The sequence below is a fragment of the Balaenoptera borealis genome (assembly GCF_965194805.1).
Source record: "Balaenoptera borealis genome assembly, chromosome: 1".
NCBI lineage: Eukaryota > Metazoa > Chordata > Mammalia > Artiodactyla > Balaenopteridae > Balaenoptera > Balaenoptera borealis.
This window is the reverse complement of record NC_138860.1, coordinates 139,175,452-139,192,681: the sequence shown is the minus strand read 5'-3', so window position 1 is coordinate 139,192,681 and position 17,230 is coordinate 139,175,452. Positions and strand designations below refer to the sequence as shown.

General features: G+C 38.3%; 1 protein-coding gene and 1 long non-coding RNA gene across 2 annotated transcripts in view; one reads left to right on the top strand and one right to left on the bottom strand.

The window, feature by feature from the left end:
* The window catches only part of UBE2U (ubiquitin conjugating enzyme E2 U), a 73,993-nt gene extending 58,035 nt beyond the window's left edge, over window positions 1-15,958 (top strand). The window contains exons 9-10 of the mRNA XM_082358875.1: window positions 3,496-3,590; window positions 14,847-15,958. Coding sequence (XP_082215001.1) covers window positions 3,496-3,590; window positions 14,847-15,028 — 277 coding nt within the window. The 3' untranslated portion in view covers window positions 15,029-15,958. The remainder of the gene's footprint in view (window positions 1-3,495; window positions 3,591-14,846) is intronic.
* LOC309613578 overlaps window positions 1-17,230 on the bottom strand; it is a 71,283-nt gene that overhangs the window by 25,894 nt on the left and 28,159 nt on the right. The window lies entirely within an intron of this gene.

Sequence of the window (17,230 nt, the reverse complement as noted above, 5' to 3'; positions counted from 1 at the left end):
AGAGGCAAGAACTCTTAATTCAAAGGGCATTGGATGGAGACTTCAGAAGGGTCATGCCTTAGGAGTAGGGCTGTATTTGTCTCCAAATAAAGGCTATTTTAGACCCATATGGAAGGCTAAACACAAACCTTGCAGTACTGAACTGATTTGTAAGATACTGAACTTCATGCCAGAACAATGGACAACTATATATAAAGGAAAATAACAAAATTCAGCACCCAGCAACATAAAATTTACATTGTCCATCACCCCATCAAAAATGACCAGTCATACAAAAAAGCAGGAAAATATAACCCATAACCAAAAGAAAATATATCAATATAAATAGATTCATAAATAATAGAGATGATAGAAAGTAGATATGGACCTTAACGCAGCTTTTATACATCTTATAAAATATACTCAAGGAACTAAAGAAAGTCATGAATGTGATGAAAAGTAATGGAAGATATACAAAAGACCGATGGAACATCTAGAGATAAAATAAATAAAAAATGTTTTAAATACACACTGTATGGAAAGAACAGCAACTTAGATACTGAAGAAGAAATGACTCATGAACTTGAAAATGTAACAATATAAACTCTTGAAAATAAGTGTAGAGAGAAAAAAGACTAAGAAAAAAAGCCTCAGTGAGCTGTGGGACATAGTTTAGTGGTGTGAGATACATGTAATTGGTGTCCCAAAGAAACTGACAGAAAAAAATATATGAAGAAATAATTATGGCTGAAAATTTTCCAAATTTGATAAAAAATATAAACTCAGAGACCAAGAAGCTCAATAAGTCCCAAGAAGCAGAAGTACAAAGAAACCATTCCAAGGCACATTGTAATCAAATTGCTGTAACTCAGTGATAAAGAGAAAAATCTCAAAAGCAATAAAGGATAAACACACACACACATTGCATGTAGAGGAACAAAGATAAGAGCAACCAATAACTTCATGTCAGAAAACTTGGAAGCCAAAAGATAATGGATGGCAACTTTAAAGTGCTTAAAAGAAAGAACAATTGGGGAATCTGGGTGTAGGGCATATGGGAGTTGGTAGTATTCTTGCAACGTGCTTGTAAGTTTGGAATTATTTCTGAAGAAAATAAAGGCCATCATTCTTCCATGGTTAAATAAATAAGTAAAAGAAATGGTTAACCTAGAGTTTTATACCCTGTGAAAATCTCTCTAAAACGAAGATAAAGACTTTTTCATACCAATAAATTCAACCACATAGACGAACAAATTTCTTGACATCTACCAATGCTCACTTAAAAAGAAATGGATAACCTAAATAATCCTATGTCTAATAAGGAAATTGAGTTGATAGATAAAAGCCTTCACACAAAGACAAGTCCAAGGCCAGATGGCTTCACTGGAGAATTTTCCAGACATTTTAAGGAAAACATAATACCAATGTACAAACTCTTTCAGAAAATGGAAGAGAAGGGAGTACTTCCCAACACATGTTATAAAGTCAGCATTACCTCAATAACAAAACCAAAGACACTATAAGAAAAGCAAAAACAAATGAAGAAAACTACAAATCAATACACCTTCTATACATAGATGAAAACAATTTAGCAAACTGAATGTAAATATATACATTTTAAACATGGTTTAAACATTTTAAATATTGATTTTTTAAAAATGTTAAATCAAGGTTACATTCCTGGTATAAGCCCACTTGGTCACAATTAATTATAGTAAATAATTATGATGATTATACATGACCAAGTGAGGTTTATGCTAGGAGTATAAACTTGGTTTAATATTTTTAAAATTCAAACAATGTAAAATAGAATAAGAAAGAAGAACCATATGATCGTCTCAATAGGTGAAGAAAATTTCAACACCAAATCCTGATTTAAAAAAAACAAAAACAAAACTCTCAGTAAATTAGGAATAGGAAAGAACTTCCTCAACCTGCTAAAGCACATCTATGAAAATACTACAGCCAACATGCGTAATCGTAAAAGACTGAATGTTTTGACCCTAATGTCAGGAGTAATGCAAGGATGTCTGCTTTCAGCACCTCCATACAGCATGTTATTGGAGGTTTTATTTTCATCATAGTACATATCACTACTGATGTATCTTGATTTTCACATTCGCTTATTTTTTTCTCCTCTCAATGGGGCCAGGGACCTTGTCTGTCTTGTTCTTCCTGTATCATTAGCTCCTAGAACAGTGCCTGGCACAAGGTACATGCTCAATGAATATTTTTCAAATGAATGAACTTTTCAGAAGAATTGTGTAAGTGAGGTACACCTGTGAGACAAAAGCATTTCTATTCCACTTAATTTCAATTACAATAAACAATATTTTCACCAAAAGTTTTCTTGTCATAATGTATTAAAAAATTTAGTCATCCCCAAAAGAAATTTTTGTAAAAACTTTCATTTCCATATATGAACTCCTTCTCTAAGGAAATGCTATTGTAGCTTGACTTGGGCTCCTTGATATCTCCTACCAGGTGGTGGGTTTTTTCCAGGATATGTCATGAATTTTTCTGGTAGAATTTTTCCCTTTTGCAAGGGTTGCAGTGTTCCCCCAAAACTCGTGTCCACCCAGAACCTCAGATTATGACCTTATTTTGAAATAGTATCTTTGAAGATATAATAAGTTAAGATGATCTATAGCAGATTAAGTTGGGCCCTAAGTCCAGTAACTGGTTTCCTTCTAAGAAGAGGAGGGCAGGGAGACACCAGGAAGAAGGCCATGTGGCAATGGAGGCCGAGATCGGAGTGACCAAGCTGTAAGCCAAGGGGCACCAAGGGTTGCTGGGAGCCAGTAGAAGCTAGGAAGAGCCAAAGAAGTGTTCTCCCCTAAAGCCTCCAGGGGAAGCATGGTCCTGCCAACACCATGGGTCTAGACTTTAGCCTCCAAAACTGGGAGAGATTAAATTTCTGTTATTTTAAGTTGCCATGTTTGTGGTAATTTGTTATGGCACTCCCAGGAAGCTAACATACCTTGCTCTACCAAATGATGTTTTTATTACTCTTAAAATATTAATCTAACGTCATATTTGTTTACTTTTCTAAGTACTATTCTGTTGGAAAACACATACTGTAATAATTTCAGTTTACCATTGCATTAGTCAATACTCAGCATGGCACCATTGTCAAAGCCCATTGCTCTGCTTGTCTGTTTCGTTTGATTTGTCTTATTTTTCTCAAAAGTAATATACACTTCCCAAAATTCATTCTTCTTCTTTCGCTTCTCCTTCTCCTCCTCCTTCTTCCTCTTCCTCTTGTTCTTCTTCTTCTTCTTCTTTACTAAGTACAAATGTTTTTAATAGGTGTTTTCTACCTAACTTTCAAGAATGGGTCGTTCAAACCTTATACATACTCTTTGAGAAAACAGGGGGAAAAACTCACTAACTCATTCAACACATTGACATCAAAACTTAACAATGATGTGATTTTTTATATTATTTTTCTAAAAATTGTGTTTGGCCTTTCCATTTATATTCACAAGTGATAATTTCTTCTTTTTGTTATTCTAGGTATGCTGCTGCCATGGCTCGGATTGCTAGAGAAAATAAAAAGCCTCACAAAACCAATTATCCAACTGAAAGAAGTTATCTCTGCACAACTCCAGGTAAACTGAGTTCAATCTATTTGTTTTACTTTGTTTTTAGAAGTGAAATACTAGTCATAATAATAAATTTAAATTTTTATTCAGTTCAAATAAGTTTTAGATATGTGAGGCCTAATCCTGTGTTCCCTTTTTAAAGCTGCTTTAACTCTTTCTGACAAAATAAATTCAGTAAGTTACTTACATAAGAATTGGAGCTTTGAAAAAAAATGAATTAGTTATACTTTCAAGTTTTGTAGCCTTTGATAGGTGAATACACAATTTGAAAATCCAAGGCTAAGTTTCAAATGTATAAAAGCAGCAAAAATAAGCAAAACACTAAATAAATTAATTCCTAGAACTCATTTTAAATTCAGAGATACATGCAATATGGTTGAAAAGAAAGGAATAATATTAGTTGAGATGTTTCTGGTACTATTTTTAGAATTAATATTTTTTCAAAGAAACATTTGGTACAGATTGGGGGTAGGTCTTGAGCAGGAAGAGAGAGCTGGTAACTTATGGAAATCAGCTACTATAGGAGGGAAAGCAAAACATTTGGGGTCAGAGAACTTGGGTTTAGATACCACGTCTATGTAATTATAGGAGAGTCTCTTAACCTCTGAGCTTCAGTTTCTTCATCCTCAGCTAGTACTGGGTACATGGAAGATGTTCAGTAAATATTTGTTTCTAATATCCTTCCCTATGTCAGAGGATTCTTGTGACTAAATGACTCCATGGAGGTAAAAATTCTTTGTGAACTGGGAAGTCCTCTAAACTATTCTTTGCTGCTTTTGCTGTTGCCTGTCCTTGAAACACAACAGCATACAAATGCCAGACACAGGCATTAACCTTCATTCAGTGATTGTTCAAGGTCCTGCCCCCCATCTCTTTCTTTTCCCTGGCTCAGTATCTACTTCTCTTGCTCCTACTTGTTTTGGTGTGTCACGCGGATTCATCCTCTAAATTACCAACCTGAGTCTTCTCCATTCAACTGTGCCTTATTCCAGATTCAAGGTACCTGGAAGAATTGGTAAGAAATGTTGCATTCTCCAGCCTTACTCTCTGCTTCCTCCATGAATTCTCTACTCCTCTCTGCAGTTCTCTCCTCCAACATCCCCCCACCCCCCATCTTCACCAGTGGAAGAGATCATTTCGTTAAGTTGATGATTACAACAATTTCTGTCCATGCTTTGTCAGACTGCTTTCTATAGCTCAAATCTGCTTATGTTTTAAGCGAATCTAAAATTCTTTGTCCTACTTACACCCTAAACACCACACTGATCTAGTAGGTCATGGCTGTTTATTCCCTCCTTCATTTCAAAAAAATTTGAGAGGTGCTCTGTGTTTTCTCATACCCACCCCCCCCCCAGTTCCCAACATCATTCCCTCCTTTTTCTTCCTTTCTAGTACTTACTCATCCTGAGATTCAGCTCAGGTATTACCTTCTCTAGAAAACTTTCCCTGTGAGCCATCATAGCACTCTATCGTGTCTTATCATGCTCTATTAGTTTTCTATTGCTATGTAATAAATTACCACACACTAAATGGCTTAAAACAACACATACTTGTTATTTCACAGTTTATATGTGCCCACAGTCAAGGCACGATGTAGCAGGATCCTCTGCTTGGGATCTCATAAGGCTGTGATCAAGGCATCAGCTGGGCTGCATTCTCATCTGGCTGCTGGAACAGGGAAGAATTTGCTTGCTGTAAGCTCACTGAAGTTGCTGACAAAATTCGCTTCCTTTTGTCTTTAGGACCGAGGGCCCAGCTGCTTGCTGGCTGTATGCTGGAGGCCTCGCTCTGCTCTTAAGGCTTGCTGCAGTTCATCGCCTTGTGGGCTTTCCCAGCGTAGCCTCCTACTTCAGCCAGCCAGCAAGGAAATTCTTTAGAACAAGTCTGATAGTAAGGTAGAAACTTATATAATATAACATAATCATGGGAGTGAGGTTCCATTACCTTTGTCACATTCGATTGATTAGAAGCAAGTAGCAAGTCCTACCCACACTCAAAAGGGAGGGGATTACACAAAGGTGTGAACACCAGAATGTGGGGATCATGAAAGGCCAGCTGAGAGTCTGTCCACCACACGTGCTATGTTTTAGTGGTCTCTTTACTGCCAGTCTCCTTTAATAGAACATGACCTCCTTTAGGGAAGGGGCTGCTTACCTCTCAGCATGGTGCTTGGCGTATAGTAGTCATTCAATGCTCATGAAAAAATGAGTGAATGAATGATAGAATGGAGTAGAGTTGTCACTGTTTCAGCAACCCTGTGATTTTGGAAAAAGGGGGGATAACCTCATGATGAATGAGAAAAAGTACGAAAAGTGAGCTGGAAGAGAGAACATTTTAAGGAATGTCCAGAAACTCATTTGATTTCTAGTTCTGAGTCATGTCCTCTTTGAAATTGGAATAGACTCTCCTTTGTGTCTAATCTTACTGCTGAGAGAAGAGACTGTACCTAAGAGGTTGTGGCCAATTAGATTAGTATTCAGAAACATTCACTCCCTATCCTGTTCCACCACCATGGGCAAAATGTACTCCCTTGACCCTTGACTTTGAGCTTTGCCATGTGACTGTTTTGACCAATGGAATACGGGAAGGGAAGGGTTTGTGCAATTTGGCTTGCTCTTTTTCACTCCTGCCATCATCACAAGAACATGCCTGGACTAGCCCTCTGGTCACCAAGCTTCCCAGCCAAGCTTCCCAGCCATCCCCAACCCGCAGAAACTAACCCGCAGCTGATCTGCAGATGCGTGACCTAAACAAATGCTTGCTGTCATATGTCACTGAGATCTTGTGGTTGTTTATTATGTAGCAAGAGTGAACTTGTACAGGATACCAAAGGAAAATATGACTCAGCTGGAAAAGGAATGAACTCTGTGCTTCCCTTTTGCAGAGAGGGTTAGCATGTCATAGTTTGCCAATGTGAAAAAATTCTTCTGAGATTTTGGAGGTGGGAGTGGAGAAAAGGCCGTAATTCTTGAGAAGTTGTGTGTATCATACATGGCAGCTTCCTCAGACACAGCAGTTTCATGCAACTCTTCACAAGCTCTCACTTTACAGATGTGACGGCTTCACAGAAATCTCCATGAGCTCACAATGTTTGTCCCACTTGGGGTGGTTGGATGTGTGCAGCATCTCGTGCTGGTTTTCCCACTCATGTCAGTGCATCAGGCTAACATAGGCAGTGATATTCCTCTGGTTCTCCAGCTATGGCCTTCCAGACCTCACTGCTCCAGGTCTTCCCACACGTGTATAATTCTCGTTTCATATATTGAACCCCTCATTCTTATATTACTTGTAAGGGCTCTGTTTTTCTTTTTCTTTTTCTTTTTTTTCACATCTTTATTGGAGTATAAATGCCTTACCATGCTGTGTTAGTTTCTACTGTACAACAAAGTGAATCAGCTATATGCATACATATATCCCCATATCCCCTCCTTCTTGAGCCTCCCTCCCACCCTCCCTATCCCACCCCTCTAGGTCATCACAAAGCACCGAGCTGATCTCCCTGTGCTGTGTAGCAGCTTCCCACTAGCCATCCATTTTACATTTGGTAGTGTATAGATGTCAGTGCTACTCTCTCACTTCATCCCAGTTTCCCCTTCCCCACCATGCCCTCAAGTCCGTTCTCTACGTCTGCGTCTTTATTCCTGCCCCGCCACCAGGTTCATCAGTACCGCTTTTAAAAATTCCATATATATGTGTTAGCATATGGTATTTGTTTTTCTCTTTCTGACTTACTTCACTCTGTGTGACAGATTCTAGGTCCATCCACCTCACTACAAATAACTCAATTTTGTTCCTTTTTATGGCTGAGTAATATTCCATTGTATACATGTGCCACATCTTCTTTATCCATTCATCTGTCGATGGACATTTAGGTTGCTTCCATGTCCTGGCTATTGTAAATAGTGCTGCAGTGAATACTGTGTCACATGACTCTTTTTGAATTATGGTTTTCTCAGGGTATATGCCCAGTAGTGGGATTGCTTGGTCGTATGGTAGTTCTATTGTTAGTTTTTTAAGGAACCTCCATACTGTTCTCCATAGTGGCTGTATCAATTTACATTCCCACCAACAGTGCAGGAGGGTTCCCTTTTCTCCACACCTTCTTCAGCATTTATTGTTGGTAGATTTTTTGATGATGGCCATTCTGACCCGTGTGAGGTGATACCTCATTGTAGTTTTGATTTGCATTTCTCTAATGATTAGTGATGTTGAGCATCTTTTCATGCATTTATTGACCATCTGTATATCTTCTTTGGAGAAATGTCTATTTAGGTCTTCTGCCCATTTTTGGTTAGGGTTGTTTGTTTTTGTGATATTGAGCTGCATGAGCTGCTTGTATATTTTGGAGATTAATCCTTTGTCCATTGCTTCATTTGCAAATATTTTCTCCCATTCTTTTCGTCTTGTTTATGGTTTCCTTTGGTGTGCAAAAGCTTTTAAGTTTCATTAGGTCCCTTTTGTTTATTTTTGTTTTTATTTCCCTTACTCTCAGAGGTGGGTCAAAAAGGATCTTGCTGTGATTTATGTCATAGAGTGTTCTGACTATGATTTCCTCTAAGAATTTTATAGTGTCTGGCCTTACATTTAGGCCTTTAATCCATTTTGAGTTTATTTTTGGGTATGGTGTTAGGGTGTGTTCTAATTTCATTCTTTTACATGTAGCTGTCCAGTTTTCCCCACACCACTTACTGAAGAGACTGTCTTTCTCCATTGTATATCCTTGACTCCTTTGTCATACATTAGTTGACCATAGGTGCATGGGTTTACCTCTGGGCTTTATATCCTGTTCCATTGATCTATATTTCTGTTTTTGTGCCAGTACCATACTGTAGCTTTGTAGTACAGTCGGAAGTCAGGGAGTCTGATTCCTCCAGCTCCGATTTTCCTTCTCAAGATTGCTTTGGTTATTCGGGGTCTTTTGTGTTTCCATACAAATTGTAAAATTTCTTGGTCTAGTTCTGTGAAAAATGCCATTGGTAATTTGATAGGGATTGCATTGAACCTGTAGATTGCTTTGGGTAGTATAGCCATTTTTACAATATTGATTCTTCCAATCCAGGAGCATGGTATATCTCTTCATCTGTTTATGTTACCTTTGATTTCTTTCATCAGTGTTTTATAGTTTTCTGAATACAGGTCTTTTGCCTCCTTAGGTAGGTTTATTCCTAGGTATTTTATTCTTTTTGTTGCGATGGTAAATGGGAGTGTTTCCTTAATTTCTCTTTCTGATCTTTCGTTGTTAGTGTATAGGAATGCAAGAGATTTCTGTGCATTAATTTTGTATCCTGCAACCTTACCAAATTCATTGATTAGTTCTAGTAGCTTTCTGGTGGCATCTTTGGGATTTTCTATGTATAGTATCATGTTATCTGCAAACAGTGACAGTTTTACTTCTTCTTTTCCAGTTTGTATTCCCTTTCTTTTTCTTCTCTGATTGCTGTGGCTAAGACTTCCAATACTATGTTGAATAATAGTGGCGAGAGTGGACATCCTTGTGTTGTTCCTGATCTTAGAGGAAATGCTTTCAGTTTTTCACCATTGAGAATGATGTTTGCTATGGTTTGTCGCATATGGCTTTTATTATGTTGAGGTAGGTTCCCTCTCTGCCCACTTTCTGGAGGGTTCTTATCATAAATGGGTGCTGAATTTTGTCAAAAGCTTTTTCTGCATCTAGTGAGATGATCATATGGTTTTTATTCTTCACTGTGTTAATTGTATAATAATTGTATAACAAATTTGTTAATTTGTTAATATGATATATCACATTGATTGATTTGTGTATATTGAAGAATCCTTGCATCCCTGGGATAAATCCCACTTGATCATGATGTATGATCCTTTTAATGTGTTGTTGGAGTCTGTTTGCTCGTATTTTGTTAAGGATTTTTGTGTCTATGTTCATCAGTGATACTGGTCTATAATTTTCTTTTTTTGTGATATCTTTGTCTGGTTTTGGTATCAGGGTGATGGTGGCCTCATAGAATGAGTTTGGGAGTGTTCCTCCCTCCACAGTTTTTTGGAAGAGTTTGAGAAGGTTAGGTGTTAACTCTTCTCTAAATGTTTGATAGAATTTGCCTGTGAGGCCACCTAGTCCTGGACTTTTGTTTGTTGGAAGATTTTAAATCACAGTTTCAATTTCATTACCTGTGATTTGTTTGTTTATATTTTCTAATTCTTCCTGGTTTAATCTTGGAAGCTTGTACTTTTCCAAGAATTTGTCCATTTCTTCCAGGTTGTCCATTTTATTGGCATATAGTTGCTTGTAGTAGTCTCTTATGGCCTTCTGTATTTCTGTGGTGTCAGTTGTATTCTCTCCTTTTTCATTGCTAATTTTATTGATATGAGTCCTCTCCCTTTTTTTCTTGATGAGTCTGGCTAAAGGTTTATCAATTTTGTTTATCTTCTCAAAGAACCAGCTTTTAGTTTTATTGATCTTTGCTATTGTTTTCTTTGTTTCTATTTCATTTATTTCTGCTCTGATCTTTTTTATTTCTTTCCTTCTACTAATTTTGGGTTTCCTTTGTTCTTTTTCTAATTGCTTTAGGTGTAAGGTTAGTTTGTTTATTTGAGATTTTTCTTGTTTCTTGAGGTGAGCTTGAATTGCTATGAACTTCCCTCTTAGAACTGCTTTTGCTGCATCCCGTAGGTTTTGGATCATCGTGTTTTTGTTGTCATTTGTTTCTAGGTATTTTTTTATTTCCCCTTTGAGTTCCTCAGTGATCTCTTTGTTATTTAGCAGAGCACTGTTTAGCCTCTATGTATTTGTGTTTTTTACTGTTTTTTTCCTGTAATTGATTTCTAATCTCATAGCGTTGTGGTTGGAAAGGATGCTTGATATGATTTCAGTTTTCTTAAATTTTCCAAGGTTGGATCTGTGACCCAAGATGTGCTCTATTCTGGAGAAAGTTCCTTGTGCACTTGAGAAGAAAGTGTATTTTTCCGCTTTCAGGTGGATTGTCATAAAAATATCAATTAAGTCTATCAGATCTATTGTGTCATTTAAAGCTTGTGTTTCCTCATTTATTTTCTGTCTGGATTATCTGTCTGTTGGTATAAGTGGGGTGTTAAAGTCCCCCACTATTACTGTGTTACTGTCGATTTCTCCTTTTATGGCTGTTAGCATTTGCCTTATGTGTCGAGGTGCTTCTATGTTGGGTGCATAAATATTTATAATTGTTATATTTTCTTCTTGGATTGATCCCTTGATCATTATATAGTGTCCTTCCTTATCTCTTGTAACAGTCTTTATTTTAAAGTCTATTTTATCTGATACGAGTATTGCTACTCCAGCTTTCTTGTGATTTCCATTTGAATGGAATGGCTTTTTCCATCCCTCACTTTCAGTCTGTATGTGTGCCTAGGTCTGAAGTGGGTTTCTTGTAGACAGCATATATAAAGACCTTGTTTTTGTATCCATTCAGCCAGTCTGTGTCTTTTGGTTGGAGCATTTAATCCATTTATGTTCAAGGTGATTATCGATATGTATGTTCCTATTACCATTTTCTTAATTGATTTGGGTTTGTTTTTGTGGGCCTTTTTCTTCTCTTATGTTTCCCACTTAGAGAAGTTCCTTTAGCATTTGTTGTAAAGCTGGTTTGGTGGTGCTGAATTCTCATAGCTTTTGCTTGTCTGTAAAGCTTTTGATTTCTCCATCGAATCTGAATGAGATCCTTGCTGGGGAGAGTAATCTTGGTTCTAGGTTTTTCCCTTTCATCACTTTAAATATGTCCTGCCACTCCCTTCTGGCTTGCAGAGTTTCTGCTGAAAGATCAGCTGTTAACCTCATGGGGATTCCCTTGTATGTTATTTGTTGCTTTTCCCTTGCTGCTTTTAATATTTTTTCTTTGTATTTAATTTTTGATAGTTTGATTAATATGTGTCTTGACGTGTTTCTCTTTGGGTTTATCCTGTATGGGCCTCTCTGCGCTTCCTGGACTTGATTGACTATTTCCTCTCCCATGTTAGGGAAGTTTCTGACTATAATCTCTTCAAATATTTTCTCACACCTTTTCTTTTTCTCTTCTTCTTCTGGGACCCCTATAATTCGAATGTTGGTGTGTTTAATGTTGTCCCCAAGGTCTCTGAGACTGTCCTCAGTTCTTTCCATTCTTTTTTCTTTATTTTGCTCCCTGGCAGTTATTTCCACCATTTTATCTTCCAGGTCACTTATCCGTTCTTCTGCCTCAGTTATTCTGCTGTTGATTCTTTCTAGAGTATTTTTTTTTTTTTAGAGTATTTTAAATTTCAGTTATTGTGTTGTTCATCACTGTTTGTTTGCTCTTTAGTTCTTCTAGATCCTTGTTAAATATTTCTTGTATTTTCTTCACTCTGTTTCCGAGATTTTGGATCATCTTTACTATCATTACTCTGAATTCTTTTTCAGGTAGGTTGCCTATTCATCTTCATTTATTTGGTCTTGTAGGTTTTTACCTTGCTTCTTCATCTGTAACGTATTTTTTTGTCATTTCATTTTTTTTTTTTTGATTGGTGGGGCTGTATTGCTGTCTTACTGGTTGTTTGGCCTGAGGTGTCCAGCAGTGGAGTTTGCAGACAGTTGGATAGAGCGAGGTCTTGGTGCCGAGGTGAGGACCTCTGGGAGGCCTCACTCTAATTAATATTCCCTGGGGTCTGAGGTTCTCTGTTAGTCCAGTGGTTTGGGCTTGGAGCTCCCACCACAGGAGCTCAGGCCCTACCTCCAGCCTGGGAACCAAGATCCTGCAAGCCGTGTGGTGTGGCAAAAAAAAAAAAAAAAAGCAAAAAAGGAGCAGTACAATAACAAAGAATAAAAAACAAAATAAAATTAGAAAGATAAAAAATATATTAGGAAAAATAAAAATATAATTGAAACAACTGTTTGTTGGGGGTTCCTCCCGTCCCCTTAGGTGTCTGTGGTCCCCCACCAGTGCCTGGTAGGTGCCCTAGTTGTGCAGAGGCACGAATTCCACATCCTCCTAGTCCACCATCTTGACTGTGCCCTCCAGGGCTTTGTTTTTCTAACTGACCTCAAACTGATACAGAAGTGAATGGAAATAAACCACTGGGCAATAATCAGAGCCCACCAATCAGAACAGAACATGGTATCTTCACTAACTAAATTATTTTAGGATTAGAAAAAATTTTAAGAAGCAGGGTTTTGAGGATCCATCCCAAGAAAGGCATACAAACCATAAGGCAATTAGAATTTGTGCTTCTGTAACTTATTTTAACATAGTAACAAAGTTATTGTTATTGATTCCAATCAGTAAGTCCAAGGTTTCTCAGAACAATTTATAATGCTTAGGATTTTCTGGAGGAAGAAGGTTCAAAATAATGTTTACTTTTTCTCTGTCATGAGGAAACATTTTTATGTTTGTTTTGCATTATGCTCTGCTAATCTAGCTAAGATTTCTTTTTATGCTTCCTGGGAGTGTTTTTTGTTTTGTTTTGTTTTGTTTTAACAGCACAGGAACTAAGAGGGCAAATGGTCAAGGTCATTGACTCCCAACATTCATTCCACCCCAACAACTGACTACCCAATCATGGTAATCCCATTTCCCTTGCCAGTGACTATTTTAGGAGTATGGTGTGACACAACCCAGCCTGAGAGGAAATATACTAGGTCCTTCCAAGGGTAGTTTTCCTACTCTTAAAAATGAGACCCTGGAGAAAAGACCCCTTTATTCCTCTGGATGTTGCGGTGTCTGATATGAGTACTAGAATGGCCACATCTCTCTTGCTGTGACTCTGAAGATGAAGACAATGCCAGAGATGGTAAAGCAGAGTAGTGGAAAGAACTTGTCCTGAATGACATGTTTGAGTCACTGTATCATTCAGTCCTGCCCTACCTCTGATCTCCTTCTTCTGTGAGATAAGACATTTCTCTGTTGTTTAAACTGGTTTGAATTGGGCTCTGTATTTCTTGTGACCAAAAGCATATGAATTCAGAACAGCTCAAACATGGTTAGAAAGAAGTATCATTAGTCCATCAATGATATGTTCATAGAGAAGATTTTCTCAAGGGAAAGACAGAAGTTAATTTTAAATTAATAATAGCTAGAGATTAATATTAAAATACAAAAATAAAAACTCAATCTTTAGAGACCTCAGGCCTCTTATAGGTTGATGGCAGCTGTCTAAACTCAAATCCCTCTATAAATCTTTCCATAAACCAAAGAGACTGAGAGAACAATTCATTCATAACCCTTGTCTATAGCACAACTGGAAGACAATGGATATTACAAAGTTCATTTGGTACATAATTGGGGAAATAAACATATGAAACCAACAGAATTTGTCCTGGACTGCGTGCTGGGCAATGAATTAGGTGGCAATAATTATGCAGGGAGAGGAGAGTACAGTGGGGTTTTAGGGGTAGCAGAACATAAATAGCACCAACTAGGGTTCATCCCTAGAAAGCAAGTTTTCCTCGCTGAGTGGAAGTATTGAGAAATATTGATACTATATCTATATTCTTCTTTTAAAAGATAATCGATTTATTTCCCTGTTTATAAGACCTATGCAAGAAAGATGAAACTTCTTTGTGTGACATATGAGGCTTTCCTAACCTGGGCTCAGCCTGACTAGCCAGCTCCACTGAACTGTCCACGCACTATAACACAGTGATTTTGGATCTGATGGACCTAGGATTAACTGTTATTAGCTGGACGTCCTTGGGCAAGTTACTGCAGGCTACTCAGTCTCAATTTCCTCATCTTTAAAATAAAGGTAATAATACCTGCCCATCATAAGCATTGTGTCTAAGTTATATTTTACACGTAGCACATGCTTAGCACAGCACCTGGCAGAGCATAAATACTGAAGCATCAACTCTGATTACCTACAAAGCTGTCAGGTTCTCTCATGCCTTTGTGCCTTGGTCTGTGCTATGTCCTTGATCTAAAGCGCTCCCGTCTCCCTTCTCTGCCCCTCTCTGTTTAGCAAATTTCTCCTTCCCTGTCAAAGTCCAAGTCTGTTTTCACTTAGACATGGTGATTCCCTCCTTGTACTGCCGTATCACTCACGGACACCTTTTCCCTTACACATCTACTGGCACTTAGCAGGGGCTCAGTAAATGTATGAGCATAGAAAGATTGACCAAAAGGGAAAGAATGATTCATGACAAATAAGTTCATTGCAAAATGTGAAATTTAGAAACTTTAAAAAGGTTACTTGCATTCATTTAGATGATCTTAGGCATTATGCTACAAATGCAGGGACACTTTCTTTTTACTGTTTTTCCTGCCATGTCTATTAAATTGCTGTTTTTTGTATTTCCCATTATAGTTCATACTTTTCCTGATTCACAAACTGAAACAGATATCGTCACAAAGACGGATGAAACAAAGGAGCAGTGGAAGAGAAAAGTTTTACCAGATGATGTTAGCACAAATGAGCCATGGGAAGAAGAAGTGGAAGATCTGGTTGCCTGGACCAACACTCTTGATACAGATGCTTTGGAAGACTAAGCCTGATGCTCCAGGATTTAAAAAATTAACAGCCTCAACCACAGCTCAGCTTCATGGAGCAACTTTGGAAGGCTCTCGCAACTTGGATTCCATATTTTTTTTCAAGTTGGTCTCATCCTATCACTGCAAGAACAAATTAGAAATATAAGTGCAAATCAGCGAATATGTTGTTTTGGATTTTTTGAGCTCTCCTTCATTGTTTGACCCTAAGTTAGCCAAGCAGCAGTGTTCATTGTGGTTTTCCAATCAGTGGTGTTATACCCAGCATTGTTAGGCTACTGGACACACATTTTTGCAGGCAGAACTTGGGTGAGGAAGAGACTGGTATTGGAGGGGAGCACTCAGGAGCTTCAGAGCCTGGACATTTACCCAAGTAGGGGATCTATGCATTTATCTCCATGTACCTGGTTTAGTGTCTTGTTTCCTCTGTATTCAAGGGACGAGATGTCACCTGTCCAGTCCACCATTGTTCCTCTTCTGTTTTCTCCCAGAGTCCATGCTCTATTTTCTCTTCGACCTTAACTAACCATCCCCTCCAATTCTCATATCTTTATTTTCTCCCTCTTTTTGCTGTGTTACCCCAATTTGCAAATATACTCGGTTCTCTCCTGTTCTAAACTGTGTACTCTACCTTTGACCCTGCATTTCTACTTTCTTCAACACTGTATCATTCATAATTTCTCAGATTAATAGTAATCTATCATTTGCTCTCTCTATTTCTGTAGTTCACTTCATGTTTGCACCCAATGCACAATAAAATCTATCTTCTGCTTATACTACTAGGTTAAATTCACTATGATCACCAAAAACTTCCATATTGCCCCAGTTCAACAGATACCTTATCTTACTGGGCCTCTAGGCTATATTGGATGTTATTGATCACTTTTCTCTCTCTTTTTTAATGTTTATGGCCTTGCCTTAAGAGAGACTTATTTTGAGGCTTACCTACCTACACACGCAGTTCTCCCTACAAACACCGCAAATTTATCTATCTATCTATCCATCCATCCAACCTTGGATCTAGGTATTAAATAGGTCTCTCCCGAGAAACTGATTTTAGTATTTATGAAAAAAAAGACAGAAGCTCTGTTATACGTACTGTGATGTCTGGGCACTTCCCTGGCTGGTAGATATTTCCAAGTCTGCCTGTGTTAGTTCAGATAGTAAGGCCTCAACAGGTTGTAGTGCCGGACAGATGTTATCCTCCCCAACCAGGACCACAAAACTCTGGCAGCCATCTTGGATCTCCCCCTCCTTTTATCAGTGTCAGAACTCTGGCAGCCATCTTGGATCTCCCCCTCCTTTTATCAGAGTCAAAGTACAGTCAAGAGCCAATTTCACAACCCCCACCCAGCTCGGTAACAGTTACAGTTCTTTCTACATTCCAATAAAAGAGCCACTGTGAATGACCTGTCTCGTGCCTCAGTGAAACTATAGACTGTAGCTCAAAGATGCATCTTGCTGATGGTCACAACAAGAGAGGCTGGGCCTCTGACTCGTCTGGTGGTTTTCTAGGAGGACAAGCATGTGGAGTGTCAACAGATAAATAGCAGTCACTGAGGCATCAAACCCGAAAAGACCAGAACAGTCAACGAAAAATATTTCCATGATATCAGCTGCCTCATATTTTATTCTGTCTTGTCTATTTAATCTTTTGTTTCAGGACAAAGAAGTTACATTTGTTGCTGACTTTTCCTGCAACCAGAAGACTGGGAGCAAAAGTGCGTGGTGCGGGGAGGTAGGGAGAAAACCAGTCTTTGGAATGGAGACATTAGTTAACAGAACAGGATAGTTAATTTAGTTACCTTCACTGTATCTCTGGCCGTTCATTGGGGGTCTCAGTAGGGATTTCCCTTCTACCCCTAGCCCTTGGTGGAAGGTTTTTTGGGCTCTAGTCCAATGCTCTTCTCTACATATTTTTCTGGGACAGTCCCACCCCCCTGAGAGTTGTACCACCCACGCATATTCTCATTCTCTGACCTTTTAGTACCTGCCTTAAAAGGCATCTTTGCTTCAACTTCCCGATGCATCTGAAACTCAATAAGCCCAGCTTAAACTCATTTCTTTCTCTTCATCCCACCCCAGCAGACCTCCTTGTGCCTCTTGTGCTCCTCTTTTCAGCTAATGGAAGGACCCCAAGATAAAACCTTGGGGATCACTATAGACTTCTCTCTTTCACTATGGCCAGTTGATCACAAGGAC